At 36.6% G+C, this 16,650-nt stretch overlaps 1 protein-coding gene across 2 annotated transcripts; it reads right to left on the bottom strand.

Moving 5' to 3' along the window:
- Positions 1–19: 19 nt before the first annotated feature.
- LOC109000603 (stomatal closure-related actin-binding protein 1-like) lies at positions 20–16,341 on the bottom strand. Of its 2 annotated transcripts, none has more exons than XM_018977543.2 (13): positions 16,106–16,341; positions 14,916–15,215; positions 14,340–14,468; positions 13,936–14,028; positions 10,316–10,456; positions 9,638–9,706; positions 8,069–8,152; positions 6,701–6,881; positions 4,729–4,845; positions 4,348–4,406; positions 1,602–1,736; positions 499–648; positions 20–385 (listed from the first exon to the last, which is right to left on the bottom strand). In XM_018977543.2, the coding sequence occupies exons 2-13, from the start codon at positions 15,195–15,197 to the stop codon at positions 341–343; spliced, it is 1,485 nt and encodes a 494-aa protein (XP_018833088.1). In that variant the 5' UTR covers positions 15,198–15,215; positions 16,106–16,341; the 3' UTR covers positions 20–340. The 2 variants fall into 2 exon arrangements, with proteins under 2 accessions (XP_018833088.1, XP_018833089.1); XM_018977544.2 differs by lacking the exon at positions 16,106–16,341 and adding an exon at positions 15,947–16,048.
- Positions 16,342–16,650: the final 309 nt, after the last annotated feature.

The raw sequence follows: 16,650 nt of genomic DNA, 5'->3' as shown, positions 1-16,650 counted from the left end.
AGGTCGCCAAATCTTCATAGAAAAATGTCACAAATTGAACTCCAATAAATATGATCAATCATGCACCAGTCTTCCAATATATCAATCATTCAAAACCTCATGTAATGTCTTAAAGATTTACAATTAGCTGCAGCTATTTTTCTAACGGAAGTAGAAAACTTGACACTCTGGTAAAAACGGCAAACAAAAAAAATGCCTTGGTGTTGGTGAAAAAAACTGCCGAAAACCCATCTTACAATTATACAGCGCCATCTCTACTATCGCACACTTACGATAGATGATACATGGGAAAGACACAAATAATTACAATTTAGTGGACGTAAGATCCTCGGAAGTTTGGTTAGTTTCCCAAAGAAGCTGTGTCATCTGGCCCAGCTAGTATGATCTGGCATTTTAAATGTTTGCAATCGATTATATAAAAGGCAGGGAAAGAGACATTAAACCGATAACTAGAAGTTTTAATGGTATGTTGCTTGAAAGAATTTAGAGAGCACATACATTACAATCAAACGCAAACCTCCTGGCCAGCATAATGGCTGCATTCCTCTCTCTCTCTGATTCAAAGGCTATTACGAAGGAAAGTCCTTTCTTTGCCTGCCAAAACAATGCCTGGGCTGCAGCATTCCCACCTCCTCTAACTCCACATAGCTAAAACAAGAAAGAATAGAATCAGGAATAACTAGCATGAGATGTAACTTGTACCAGTTGAGAGAAAGGAAAAACACTTTCACTTTCTAAAACACAAAAACCCAAGCATGTTACCAAGGGAAAGGCCAGAATAAAGCATGTTACCTAAGACACTTTTGAGAGGTAATATTGAAAGGAAAACTTTGTTTTGATAAAAAAAAATTTGCAGGAAAAAACCAGAGAGGAAAAAAAGTAAAAAGGGTATATTCCAGTTAGAGTGGTTGGGTACCAAAGATGCAGGTCTAGAACTCGGTTCTTGAAAAATGTTTAATCAGCTAACCATAATTAAAGCATATGCACACCAGAGAGAGAGAGAGAGAGAGAGAGAGAGAGAGAGAGAGCTGGATTAGGAACATTATTTCCACTCATTTTAAAACTCAGTTCTATGAGAGAAAAAATATACTTTGCTGGATGTTATTTTTCCAAATTTTGGAGGTTGTCAAGGATGGCTCGCTGCAAATTAAGAAATGACACTTACATTGTTGCGAAATGTTTAAAAAGCTGTCATTCTCTAACCAGTTTGTTTGAAGTTGATTTGGCTACCTTTTTCTCCCATTGTGTATTTCTCTTGGGAGACTCAAGGTTTCAATGGTAAGCTTTTTTAACATATTTTCCAACAAATATTTCAAGATGATCCAATACAGTTACAGCAATATTTCAATGTATATATATACCCACATATCCATGTGCTCAACTATATTTGATCGAGTAGTGCTTCAGCCATAACGAGATTTCAAGTAAACTCACAAACTGCCGTGGCTTCATGCGATACGTCAGATTTACTTTATAAAAAAAGCAACTTTACAATCTGATGTATCGCATCAAGCCACATTAGTTTATAAGTTTATTTTTGTGAAATCATGTTTTGGCTAAAGCATTTCTCTATTCAATCCCTCACCCAACACTTTCTATACCTGCATCGCAGACCAATAGTATTCTTTAGCAATTGTTGTCTTTCCTTTACATAATTTTATCCTCATCTTTCCCACATGTAGCACATGAATGGATTCTGACTGGTAATTTCTACCATTCATCTGGGTAACAACGACCTGTAAAGTATGAAAAACCCATTGTCATAAGAGACCATACCGCGGGTGATAAAAATAAACTCAGCAATTCCCCACTATCCGATTAAAATACATTTAAAAAGATAACGACTAGATGTTCACACAAACTGAGACCATACCGCAGGTGATAAAAATAAGCTCAGCAATTCCCCACCATCCAATTAAAATACATTTAAAAAAATAAACGACTAGATGTTCACACAAACTAGACTAAACCAACCAATTGACTAACAACTAAATCGGCTCGGCTCATTTCAGTTGGTTTCTGCATGTTTGGCAGTTCAGTTTGATGCAGCAAATGTCAAAAACCAAAATTTTATCAATGCTTAGTTTTTTGTCAGTGCATAGTTATCAGTACATAAGATATATACAGCGAGCCACCTACAAATAGGAAATATACACTAAAATCATGAGAATTAAGCCCATTAAAGTCTATAGAATAGATGTTAAGCTGTCCAGAGATTATCTGGCACAATTTTAAAAGAGGCCTCTATGAGTATTAAAGAAGGTCTTGAGCTCCTCCATTTCCCTTCACGGTCTCCAAAACTTCTTTCATTTCTTCACTCCATATATACCATATGAAGCAGATAAGGACCATTAACACTTCCGCAAACCGTGCACTTATTTTAGAAGGTTGGGAAACCGATGTGCACCAAAGCTGACCAACATGTCCCTCTTACATATTTCAGAAAAAAAAAAAAAAACAAAACAGGATTATTGCCCCACTATCTGAAACCTAAATAACATGACCATGCACTGGCCTCCACCCCCAACATCCCCCAAAACAATTGCACACACTAAATAGATCTGCGCCAATTCAGAATCCCCTTCCCAATTCTCTCATTCTCGCATCTACTGTCCATCTCACCTATAAAAATCTATAACCCCCCACTTTCATTAGTCAAAATGCAGAAACATCACTAAATTTTCAACAAAATCAACAGGAAATTCACACAGAACCTTATATTCATCTTCAAATTAATTAAATTCCCAAAGTCTTCTGATTTCACTCCAATCCTCCGCATCTGAGAACTACTTGTCCAAGCCCTCATTTTCATCACAAAATGGTCAATCCAGCTTTAGCATGCATTCTTGCTACAACACCAGAGAAGAGGACCACTGCTCAAGGAGATCACAGTAGCTCCTTTGCAAACATTTCTCCTTTTTTCTTTTAGACTTATTGCTCCCTTTCTTTTTTCCTTCAATCCCTGCTTCAGATTCAATTAAACTTTTCTCAACCTGCACACATGATGCTTTTTCTGTTTTCGTAAATATTTGGCTTTTTGATGAAGGATCACCCAACCCAATTCTAAGGTTTTTCTTCATTGGAAGGCGCCACGAATCAAGTCAGCTTAGAGTCCTGTAATCAGGGCAAAGCACAGATCGGCAGATAGCAATGGGAGCTCCGCTAGGGTGACCTCAGACAAAGCTCCAGAAGGGTTACAAGGCTCCGGCAGCTACTTTTGCTGGGGAACAGAAGCAGATTCAGTCTTTTGAGATTTTGGGAGTCAAATCATCCAACAGAACTCATCCTGGGTCAACTCAGAAGTGTGATACCTTGACGAACTACATGGGCAATGATTCCTCAATGGCACAGAAAGCACCAGTGAGCTTGGAACCAAGATCCCCCCATACCAAAAGCTCTGCTCGCCAGGTTCTGATGCCCGAAGTAATGATGATCGGCAGAGCATAGAGTTGAGAGAAAAACTACAACCAGTTGGTAATTTCTTTTGTATCTTGACTCATCATCCCAGAGGCAACTTTTCTTGTCCATTCTCAACTCATAAGATGGGGGGAACATTCTGCTAAGAGTCAGAAAATAAGACACTAAATCTGTATCCTTGCCTACAACTTTTGCGGCTTAAACACCTAAATCGTGCCTCTTCCAAAGCCACTTCAAATGGTTTAACAAGTAAATTGTTCAGCTGTTACATTTTTAAGAGTATTTAGCATAAATGGCATACTAAGAGGATAAATTCACCATCACAGTTTCTGTCATACAGAGATTGGATGTGGATATTTTACACAAAGTGCACCAAAAACTTAAGAATTTGGTCAAATATGATTCCTTTTTTCTTCAGATGAGGAACCGATATATTTAAAGGTAGGTTGTGATAGTAAAGGGAACAGTGGATAGCCACTTAAAAGAAAATATAAAAAGGCCAAAAAGGTGCAAAATATGCACCTTTCAACTCACCTCAGTTCACAAAGCATAAGCCCAAGAAGACAACAATTTCACTATCATCAAGATTTTTTTATGCCTTTGTCCTAAGGCAATCCTTCAATCTGCTTGTGACCTGGTATTTTTTTTCAAGTTTAAAAGGATTATATGATGCCGGGATACTGCATCTTTGACGCCTCCATCTAGACAGAAATTGACAAATCATGATTCAATCAATGGGCCAGTTCTGAGCTTTACCAATGGCTAACAGAAAACACTACAGGGAAAATGGTGAATGCAGTATCATCAAGATGACCATAAAATGATGCACATCTCCCTTACAACTAAACTCTAAGTGTTATCGGACATTGAAGCTGACATACATTTAGTTATCTGCAGAAATGAAAGTTGAATAGGATTAGGAAAACCTACATTGAATTCAACATCATGTTTCCGCACAAGTGCCTCCACATAGCTTCCCAAACCAGCAGCTGCTCAAGAAAATAGAATCGGCCTTTTTTCAGTTCATTTTAACAATATAAGCAAACAAACATACTTTGCAAATGATATGAGAATCACAAGAACATGATATTAATAAACACGAATAAATGATGTGAAATGGAAACCACACAAAATGATATTTCTAAATTGAATGAACAATGCCAATGAGTGCTGACTCAAATGGTAACTTTGGCCTAATATGATACTGTAGAGAATGACATCGTCAGTTCAAGACCCACTAAATGCATGTGAAACTTACCACCAACAAAATAATCAAAGAAACACCAAATGGAGTAAGGATCAAAAGTAGACCTGGATCAATGGGACCGGCAGTTTTCAATGAGATTTGCTGTCCTTCTGAAACAATGTCAGCTTGCAAGATTCTCCCAACATCAAAAGGCTCAGGAGCATAAACTGATTTGGTAGCTCCTGAAATAGGAGAAGTTGAATCAGAAATATTTAAAAAGATAATAACACTGCTAAGTTTTGCAGCTGTGTCAAGTTTGATGCCTTGGAACAATAAATTCAAGATAATACCCACAACTAACATATGATTATGATCACAACAGCTAATGTGAGTAAAAAAGGCAAGTGTTTATGATGTGAAACCAGAGACAACCAGCCACAAATACAAAGAAAAATTAAAATAAGAGTTTGAGACCTGTCAGACACTAGAGAGTTGCATTATTTTTCACATGTTACTTGCCTATTTCTTAGGGCATGTTTGGCAAACATGACAATATCCAAAATTCTCAAAATTTTTCATAACTTCATTACTGAACATCACTCAAACACATAACACTTTTCAATTTCAAATTTTCAACTTTTACACCTAATCATTTACTCAAACACAAAAATAATACAACTTTTACAAATTTTAAACAAAAATAATATTAAAAAATTACTTTCAAACAATTTTTAACTTTATCTATTCTCTTTCACAAACTCCAATACAATACTTATTTTAAAATATATTTTTATTCAACTTAATCTCTCTCCTTTCCCAAAACCCAACAAAACATTTTCACTCAAACCATTCTACTACTATTCACAGAATTTTGAAATACTTTAAGCATCCAAACATGCCTTTAGTATAGGGAGAAAAAAAATTCCAGAAAAGTTCTAGCTGCAGAGATCTGCACCATTGCACCCAAGCATTCATGGAAGAAATTCTGATTATATCTTTTTGACATAACATTCTACGCTGCCTCCAGTTAATTTAATCACTGTCCCCCCAAGCCAAATATCTAAATCAGGGGCCTACCTCTTTCTCTCACCTCCAAGCTTAAGCCACTACTGCTTTGAGCAACAATAATGTTCCACGTCAAGCAATTGATAGAGTTTCACCTTTATGATAGATTAAAAAACTTGAACCTAAATGGAGCAAGTTCAAGGGTAAATGGTATGCAGACATAATATCTAGGAAGTATATAGTGGGGAAAGTGATTTTTTGAAGGCACTGAGCTTAATCAAGGAAAGATGTAGCTGAGCGTCACTGTTCATTTTCCCTCACTCTGGATGAATAAACTATGCCTGCCTACGCAGGATGGCATTAAATAAATCTCTCTGGACCCTGGAGACTCCACCCAACAAACTTTGCCTGTAGGGATACAATTTTTTGCCTAGGTCTTAACTAGGGATCCGTCAACCTGTTATCTCATTCCTCAACTAAGACCATGCCCCCCCTTTGTATTACAGGCCAACACGAGTTTTTTCATTAACACCACCCACCAATTTAATCTCACCGCATCTAGACGCAATGTTAATATTTAAGCCCACATTACTCCAGTTGCATACCAGGCACACAAAAGAAACCACGCCAACAAGATTCCAATATTTTTCCCACACAAGCATATATCTACTGTCCTGTTGAAATCGTTTGAATAAAATTGAGAATTAACCAAAAACAACTTATTTCCTATAGTCTTTAGAATTATGTGAATATTTTATGTTTGTTAGGGAGTATGTGCCAAAGACCTTCGATGATATTCCAATCCCTAACCACTAAGGGACAAATGAGAGTGCATAAGTTATGGGTAGATACTTTATATCCTTTGATCTGTACATAACCCTTCCATTCTCATACTGTTAAGAACAATTCTGAAATACCCATGAACTTTTGCAACAAAAAGGAAAAAAAAAAAACGTGAAGGAAAAATCATAAATCTGTCATAAACTTCGAATGTATTTAGAGGGTAACAGAAAAGGGCAATCACTATGGTTATCTATACACAAAAGGCGGCACCAAAGTCCAGTGTGAAAATCAATATTACTGCACAAATACCTGATATAAGCTCCTTCTTGCCACCTTCAGCTGATACACGATACCATTGAATCAAACATTTAGACATTTCTGGAGCATTATCAGAGCAAGGTTGAATGCGCAAGTATGAACCTAAAGCTTCGTGCCCATCTAATTCAAATAAATGGGAACTGTTTTCCACAACTCTCTTGCTTGTTGCCAGCTGTAGAAGGTATGAGGCAAACATTAAAGGCACACCAAATTAATGAAGAAACTTGCATTTCCAAGCAAGAAGAAAAAAAAGAAAAAAAAAATCAATGATTCTTTTTTTGACCAGTAATAGAAAATTTTATTGAAAAACATAAAAGGTATAACCCAAGTACACAAGATGTATACAAGAGAAACACCTATTTAGAAATAGAACAAGATACAAGGAAATGATGAAAATTCTGCCTGTTAAAACCTATTCCCAACTTCCCAAAGGTACAGAGCATTGAAGAAGAAAGTTTTAAGCTCATCCATCTTCCGCTCAAGGTCCTCAAAAGATTAATAAAAATAACAATAAAAGAATAGATCAGCATACCCCAACAAAACAACAATATTTATCAATTCTGGCCGCATGAAATCCAGAGAAGAGGGCTGATTATTTGTTGGCTCAGACCAGATAATCAATAGACACAATATGTTTTTCATTTCCAGTACCCTACACAGGCATCTATAAAGTATACAAAGGATATAACAAATAAGTAGACATGGCAAGCTTTCCATTGGAACAAATGCTTATTCCTATTCAATTTCTGCAACTCTTTACCCAATATATACATATATATATATATATTATTTTGTAGCTTTCTACAATCTTTTAAAGTTAAGAACACACATCCATGGACCTACATATGGTCAGACTAGAACTTCACATCGTTGCCTCTAAAGATGCATGCACTTGGCACTTGGCTCCCTTACAAAACTTAAATGGAACAAACCAATTTATTGAAAAACCCTAGAAGAAAGATTGATATATTAACAATAGAAAAAAAATAATAATAAATACAAGAAAATTCAAAGAAAGTAAACATGAATTAATTCACCCACGCGGCGCGGGGGGGTGGGGGGGGGGCGCGGCAGGGGGAGGAAACAAGTGCTGCCAATAACTTAGGCATATCTTAACAGATATATTTATCTTTCATAAGTAACAATACTAACTTTCATTAAAAAGATGTATTAACCTATAGGTAAAATAAAATTTTGTTGATAGAAGTAAATAGTGCACAGGAGGTATACAAAGAGAACACCTATTTAACCTATATTTTTTTTTATTTTTTGATAATTTAACCTATATTAAGCCAATGCTTTTAAAACTCACGAGATTTTACCCAAACCTGCAAACATAGGGCAAAGCAATAAACAAACCTCTTTCTGAAGCCGGAGGGAATGCTTAGACTTCTCTGCAAGTTGTGCCCGTAATGCTCGAAGCTCAAGCTCCATGTCCATAACCTGGAAATCAATGTTTTAATCACTCATTATTGAGAATAGCATCCAGTCAATACTTTAAAAAATAAAAAATAAAGAGCATTTATGACTAAGAAATAAATAAATAGAACAATAAATTTTACTACCAAAAAGGAAGATGAGCCATCTTTCAGTACAAAGCTTTAAGAATATCTGTGAACGCTAGAAACGTTGGAGGGAATACAGAAAAGATAGTCGAGGTGGAAAAAGTCAGTGTTGCTGATCATCTCATCTAAGCATCCAGCTTTGCCATTTACAAGTAATGCACCTCTTAAAATTGAAGTGTGGCACCTATTAACAAGTCATAAGCTCTCTCATCCAGTGCCAACACACCCATCTTCCTTAATTATCTGCTTCATGTTGGTGATGCAGCCATGGAAGAAAGGTTAGGTTTAGGTCTCTAGAGTAATTGTTACGTATTTCGAACTAGGTTCCCAATTTTCTAGTGTGAAGTGAGCCTGAAAGCACTTCACAAGTCTTCTAAACAAGTAATTCAGGTACTCACACTCGACAACTTACGGAAACGCCGATTCATTGTCATGAAGTGGTGTTGTATGTGCAAAAAGAGTGGGGAGTCAGTTGATCATTTATTACTTCATTGTGAGATTTTCATGACATTATGGAATGACTTCTTCACTCGGGTGGGACTAACTTGGGTGATGGCGAGAAGGGTGATCGATCTCTTAGCATCTTGGAGAGGCCTTCAGAGTAACTCTCATATTGTAGCAATATGGAATATGGTCCCAAAATGCTTATGGTGGTGCATTTGGAGGGAAAGGAATGACAGAATCTTCAAAGATCGAGAGCGACCAATGGAAGAGCTTAGGAAATTCTTTTTGAATACATTACTTCATTGGTCGGTTGTAATTGATTTCAAAGGAATGAAATTTCATGAATTTCTTGTATTGCTAAACTAGCATGCACAAGCGACACTCTTGTATATGTCTCGTATACCTGAACTTTTGCCTATTCTTATGATCAATAAAATCTTGTTTACCAATAAAAAAAAAAAAAAAGTAATTCAGTTTCAAATGATGGGAGCTTGGAAGAAACCTATCATCTATCGATAGGCAAGAACCTAACTTTTGGAAACATTTATTGTCAGGAAAAGGAAGCAAGAGATCCGTATAGCTAAGACATTTCGACCTACAGAAGCTTGATCCATGATGGGAACTCTTAACGAATAAATTGTCCATTGCTGAACTGTATGTTTAGTAGTTCATACGGAACAAGACAGTGCAAAACAGTCAACTCATACTCAGATGAACTGAATAGCTACAGAAACCAAACAACATGTGAAATACTTGAGATGTTAGGATGAATTACAACAAAACACGGTAAGAAGAACAGGTCTAACGAGGAGAAACACGTGGAAACCCATATATGTGCATATTACAAGAAGGGAAAAGAAAAAGGGACAAATTTCAAAAAATAGAAAAAAAAAAATTGGCAATGCACGTGTGCACACACCTTGCTTGGCTGATGCAGCATTTTGATTCGTCTAGCCTCTTGGACCTCCTTCATCAGTTCATCCAAGTCCTAAGAGTCCCAAATAAAAAATATTAGTTCAAAAGAACAATTAGACAATAAAGGTAGGTATGCCAAATCAATTAATCTCTAGTTTTCACATTGGCACACACTACCATACACCACCATAGAGAACATACAAAGATATTAAATACTAACACTTTGCCCCTGAATTACCATTTCCTTTGCAATGTAAACCTCAAAATAAAAATTTTGACGCATTGCATCCACAAACTACTGAAAAATATACCATGTGGCACACTCTTAGAAGCCAAATCTTGATGGAACTTTTTTTTTATTGGCACTGGGTGTTTGAGAACAAAGTCCCAACTGATCCCAAAAGTGCACAGGCCCTCAACAAGAAGTTTCCCGCAAGTGCACCTTGGATAATTCAAGGGGAAGTTCTCCCAATCTGATGGCCCCTAGAAATTGTTTGCACCCCAAGAGGATTTGAACCTTAGACCTGGAGGGAACATACCACCAAGACCAAGGCCTTTACCACTTGAGCCAACCCCTAGGGGTTAAATCTTGATGGAACTTTCACATTGCAAATTTTTGGAAGCTCAAAGACTACATTAAAATGTGATAGTAAGCACTCCTGAAAATAGACATAATATATACCTGCTTTCCAGAACCACGAGACATTCGATCTTGTTCTTGAAGGGCCTCTTCCACTCTCAGGACTACTGCTCTAGCATTGTCTATTTCAGCACGAGCAAATGCTCTTTCCTCATCAACAAGTCTTTTAGCATCTTCTGAAGCCTGCAATTGGATCTAAACATTCAATAGCGGGCAACACAAAAGAGGCATTCTGTGCATGGGCTAAAGCAAAAATAACGAAACATGGTTTTTTTTTTTTTTTTTTTGAGAAAGAGAGAGAGCAGGTTTTGAGTGGTATCATAAGGACAAAAAGGCCTGAGCAAACTGGGGAAAAAAGAAGGTGATATATGTTTAGTCCTAATGGAAAACAAGCTTTTAAGAATGATCATTTTAGATTTATACAAAATAGTAATAGAATCAGGGCATATCTTTTTCTTCCTCTTCTGTACAAAGTACTTGAATGTGAGGCAAAAATGTGTGGAACGTGAACAGGGAAAAAACATAAATTTTACCAAAGAGAATTAAATGCTTTCCCACCTATTTTTCAAATACTACAATACAATCTTGCCCTTACCTTTACATTAAAACGAATAAAAGATTGCATCACAACTCTTTAAATAATTGATTGGTAAAGGTTATGGTAAGAAAGTAAATAAAGTTATGCTTGACTTTTGACAATGGACACATTTTTTGATAGGTAATCATAGAAATGTTATTAATAGAAAAAGGCAAAGCCCAGGTACACAGGTAGTATACATTTTGAACCCAAAAAAGGGAATTTGGAGTATTTTGATAGATGGGTTGAGTAAGAAAGAGGTAAAAAGTTGAAGAAACAAAAGTATCTCGACGGAGATAGAGAAGGAGACCATGGAAAATTTTGCAACTTATTACACACTAGGTTCTGTTACAGGAACAAGACCTTGAAAGTACTTCTGCAACTATATCAGGTACTGTAAGGTGTTCCATGTTAGGAACTTTACTGCGAACAAGTTCTTAACAATATATTGCATTTCTTTTTTTGATAAGTAATAATGATCTTAATTATAAAGCGTGAAAGGTGAAACCTGAGTTCACAGGAAGTATAAATGAGAGACACATATTTAGAAGCAAAAGATAAAAGAAAATCATGCAACTTTAGCCCATCAAAGTCAACAGAAACAGTCCACATGAGAAGGGTGTTGATTACAAGAAGTTTTAGGCTCTTCCAACATATATTTGAATTTATTTATTTTTATTGGCACCGGGTGATCGGGAACAAAGTCCCAACTAATCCCAGGGGTGTGAAGGCCCTCGTCAAGCAGTTTCCCAAAAGTGCACCTGGGTGGTTCAAGGGGAATTCCTCCCATTATGATGACCCCTAGAAATTGTTTGTACCTAAAGATTCAAACCTTAGACCAGGAGGGAGTGTGCCAACAAGACCAAGGCCCTTACCACTTGAGCCAACTCCTAAGGGCCAACATACATTTGCATTTCTTATAAATATTGTCATTTCTTTCCTTCCAAATACACCAAATGAAGCAAGTAGAAACCATCTTCTACACTGAAATGATCTGCGGACTGCTACTTAACCCTTTCAAGATATAAAAAAGATCCACAATGCTTCTGGGCATGACCCAATGATGCTTATGTTTCACATTATTTGCTTTCATATGATATGTTAATGATGCAATTATGATTTTTAGAAATCCATATTTAAAGTATGTTTATGGTATGGTATGCACTTATTGAGTCTTCGACTCATTTTAGTTTGTTCTTATCTTTTAACCACCCAAGCGAGGAAGATGTTCAAGAAGACGAGTATGCGGGTCAAGATTGGATGGAAAATCTAGTTTCGAGAACTTTATGCCACTACCTAGACTAGTTGGTATAGATTTACTATTAATTGTTTATTTGTTTATTTCCTTCCGCAATTAAGGCTCTTATTATGTTTTATGACTTGGTTCAATTGAAGGATTTTTATGATTTAATGAAGTATTTATTAATTATGCCAGTCTCTTGCCTAGTGCGAGTTATGTGTCACATGACATCCCTAGGCTACAGGAGGGGGTGTTACAACCTCAGTGAGTGTAGGAGTTTCCAATTGCCATGACCATGCGCCTTCTCAATGTCCACTTTGCATAGAACCCAAGGCTCTCATTAACCATAAAGAGCGGAATCTAAAATATGTCTACCTCTTAAAAAATGTATTATGTGGCTTCAAAATGACCTTTGTAACCACTAAAGACAACCTATTAGCAAAAACTTCGAAATGATCATGTCAATCCCACTCACCAAACTTATAGGCCTATAATCCTTAAGATACACTCTCCAATGTTTTTTGGTATAAGATTGATAAAGGTAGAATTAAGGCTTTTTTTCAAATTTACTGCTGGCATGTAGATCCTGAAATACTTGCATAATGTCTTTTCTAACCACCTGCCACTGTCTTGAAAGAAAGCCATAGAGAAACCATCTGAGTCAAGGGCCTTTTCACTATTCAAGGCATTCACTACTTTGCATACCTCAATCTCCTCAAAACATCTCTCAAACCACACTGCCTCCTATTCCCCATATTAAAAGCTGATCCATCAAGCAGGGGTCTCCAATAAAGCTGTTCAGTAAATACACTAACATAAAATTACGCGATATGATTTCTAATCTATTCTTTACTGCTAGGAATTGAGCCTCAACAGACAGATTTGTTTCTCTGATTCGAGTCAGCCAATTTGATGAAAAAGCTGTCGACTTATTGCCTTCTTTCAACCATCGATCTCTTGACTTCTGGCTCCGGCATATTTCCTCCAATAATGCAACCAGCTCAAGTCATGCATTACCTATTTTTTACCCATCTTCTCATCTCCACTTAAATGTCTTACTCCTTCCATCCTATCAAAAGCTTGCAACTCATCCATAAGAGACTTTACCTGATGTTACACAATTCCAAAAATTATTTTGTTCCACTGCTTTAAGTTCCCTTTTAAAGCCTTAAGTTCTAGGTCAATAAGTAACTTGGGGATCCTTGAAAGTGGCATGATGACCACCTCTGTCTAATCTTTTCAACAAACCTCCAGTCTTTAACCACATATTTTCATATTTGGAATATCTTTTACCACTATGAATACCACTCCAATCCAGAAGAAGAGAAAGGGTCTAAGAATAGGCGGGCCAACTCTTTTGATTCAAATCTAGATAGCCTCCAACTCCTGGCCATGGGAAAACTAGAAATATATCAATTCTATACCAAGATGGAAAGTATTTTAAGAACTGGGAAAATAAATTAGCTTTCCATCTTCCCTTTGTTCAAACTTAAACATCCAAAACCTTATCAACTCTAAGATGCTTGGAGAAATCACTATGTACCAAGCGGATGGCATTGTCCAATAATACAACTTCCAATGGATTAGATATGTGATAATAGCTGTCAAATCCTCTCAATTAGATATTTCATCTGTTTTAACGAATGACAATACTCTCAACCTACTTCAAAAGCAGATCATTCTTTAATAGCTCTACACAAGCACTAAGACAATTATTCATTCAATTCTTTCAGTTATTAAGATGTATTAGAATTGATTTCAGAAGTTAAAATAATTTTATTGATGAAAATGCACAACACAAACCCAGTTCTATCACCCAGGTTCTACGAAAGAAGTTCATCTCACCTGCTTAAGAAAATTTGCTAGTTTCTTCACCTCTGCCTTCTCTTGTAATAACTCCCCTTCCCTCTGAGTCAGCTGAACTGCTAAAGCCTCCACCTAGAAGAAGTGGCAACAATTTGGCAATGATTACTTGCTTCACATGGAATATAAAATAGGCTAAGTACTTATATAAACAAGAAATCTAACCAACAGGAAGAATCATTATCAGGAGAAATACGAGCAGCAATTTGGAAAGAATCATTACAGCTTTAAGTGGAAAATATTATCATCTATAATATTTATATGACGAAAAAACCTAACTGACCAAGAGAATCAAGTAAGTAACCAACTGAAAAAGTTATGTGTGTGGCATAAGAATACAGAAAGTAACAAACCCAAATAAAATGGAGGATGATATAGAAACCGACCATAGAAATAGCCTCCTCTACATCATCCTTGTTTCTACCAGCCACACGCCCTTTTAAGGATTCCAGTGCATCCCTAAGCTTCTTCAAAAGAACGTGTTTCTCCAATGAAGCTGCATCCCTCAGCCTAGCCTGAAGTTCACAAATAACTGAATTATAAGTTGGTTTGCTCTATCATCCACTCCCTTCAGAAATAATTCTTATTCTTGCCAATTGGACACAAAAACAACAGAATAAAAGTAGCATTCTAATATGAAACAAACCAACAGTTTTCCAAGTTGTTTACACTGTAAATAGACTGTTCTTTCAACTGCAATTAGAACTGCTACTTGGCATATCTTAACTGAGTTATTAAATTTTCTAAAACCTTAATAACATATACAATTTTCCGAGACCTTAGTTTTCTCAGTGACCAAAAGCTCAGGAGAAAAAAAGAATAGAGAAACAAATTGAGAAAAAGAACAAGATGATATGAAAAAAAAATTATGGGAAAATAATTAAGAAGTCTCACGCAAACACAAATAGAACACTGTTTCTTAGCATTACAAAAAACCATAAAAATTTTACGTAAAACTTAACCTCTTCAGATAACTTAGCAGCTGCAGCCAACCCCTTCTCAAATTTACTGGCGAGGTCACGAACTGAGAGGCGTTTCTGCTGTTCCAAAAGTTGTGCCGTCTCACGGGCAACAACTTCCTTCATGGATAGCACTTTAGGGTCATCCTTTGCCTCCACAATCTGATTGTTAGCTCCAATTTTGTAATTTGGAAAACGACTGGAATTAAATATCACGTCAGCAGATACTGCCGGGACTGCATCCTTTTGCATGGTGTTGGCAAAATCACGGGTGACCCTCGTCATAATCTCAGACCAACTACACTGTTAACCACCAAAAGTGAGATTCGTCAAAAAGGATTGAACCACAGAATAACTGTAAGAAGACAGCACTTCATTCTATTGTAAGAATAAGGTGGAGGGGGAGGGGGAGGGGGAGGGGAGGCCAGTTCAAACCCACTGGGTGCATTTGTAACTTTTTAAAAAAGGAATCAAGAAAACCTCTCAAACTCCTTTAAATTGTGGGTCAGAGACTGCCAAACCACATTACTTCAATTAAGGAATTAATTTCAAAAGTTTATCTGCTTGGTCAGTCCGAGAATCCAGGAAAACATTTTTTTACAAGTGAAAATCTAGTAAAACACGGGCAACAAACTATTTTATTCTTGAAAATTCCATGATTTAGGAGCGGCGGACAAGAAACATATAAAGAGAAACATTCACATACACAGCTTAGTCGAGAAGTTAAATTATTACTTTAAAATATAATCAACCTCTTTTTCCTTTGTTTTCTCGGAAATCAAACAGCTGATTGCAGCAAACAACAATCCCCGCACAAACAAATAGAACTCAGAAAACTCAAATTCAACTTCTTTCCATATTTTCACCCCATAATTCAAAAAATAAATTTTCTTCTACAAGGGAAACAAACCAAGCAACTTACACTGATCAAGATAATTGAAACGATAGTATTATACACATAATATACGCATAGCCCGAAGAAAATAGACGAGATGTACAGAAAATGAAAGAAGAACAATAGCAAATGCAATTACCCATTACAGTTTTGAAGTCAAAACTAGAGGTAAGATAACGAGAGCAAAAAACCCTAATTCTTCGGGTTCCCTTTCCTGGTCTTTGTTAAATTTACTGGGGAGAGAGAGAGAGAGAGATGCAGAAAACTGCGTAAACAAAAAAAGGAGACTTGGACTCACCGATCATGAAGGGTAGGTGTGAGTAAGTAAATACCGGGGGGAGCCTAGGATTAGAGATTCCCTGGATCAGATAGAGGCAGACACCTTCAATTCAACTTGATTATCCAATGAGAGAGAGAGAGGGGGGGGATAGAGTCTGCGGGAAGAGAATATGCAAAGGAGATAGGAAAGACAGTGGTGCAGCTTTTTGAAAAGTGAGAGAGAGAGAGCCGCTGATGTTACGCTTTTGTTTATGATTTTGGTTAGGATGGGGGGGGGTGTGGGGGGAGTTGAGTTGAATTGGATACTCTCTTGTCATGACTCATGCGTGTGCTTCAAACTTCAAACTCCTTGGCGGTCCCACTTCTTGTTCTGTCTTTTTTTCCTTTTTTTTAAGGTTAAATAAATAATATAATCATCTTTGTGGTAGACGTGTGTCTGCTTCAATCGAATCCAATACCATCACAATCCAAAATCAAAATTAAGAATAATATTATTTCTAATCGTATAATATAATACGTAAATATCATATAATTATTTAAAAAATTATACGATACTTACATATT

This window comes from Juglans regia, chromosome 14, assembly GCF_001411555.2.
Source record: "Juglans regia cultivar Chandler chromosome 14, Walnut 2.0, whole genome shotgun sequence".
NCBI lineage: Eukaryota > Viridiplantae > Streptophyta > Magnoliopsida > Fagales > Juglandaceae > Juglans > Juglans regia.
The sequence above is the reverse complement of the archived record's forward strand: the minus strand, read 5'-3'. Positions and strand labels throughout refer to the sequence as shown.

Bases quoted from the DNA above. Each gene is read 5' to 3' on its own strand.
- LOC109000603 (XM_018977543.2), bottom strand. From the start codon at position 15,197: ATGACGAGGGTCACCCGTGATTTTGCCAACACCATGCAAAAGGATGCA. The intron at 14,469-14,915 runs GTTAAGTTTTAC...TGTGAACTTCAG, and splicing joins CTGCTAAGTTATCTGAAGAG to GCTAGGCTGAGGGATGCAGC. The intron at 386-498 runs GTATGTGCTCTC...TTAAAATGCCAG, and splicing joins GGTTTGCGTTTGATTGTAAT to ATCATACTAGCTGGGCCAGA.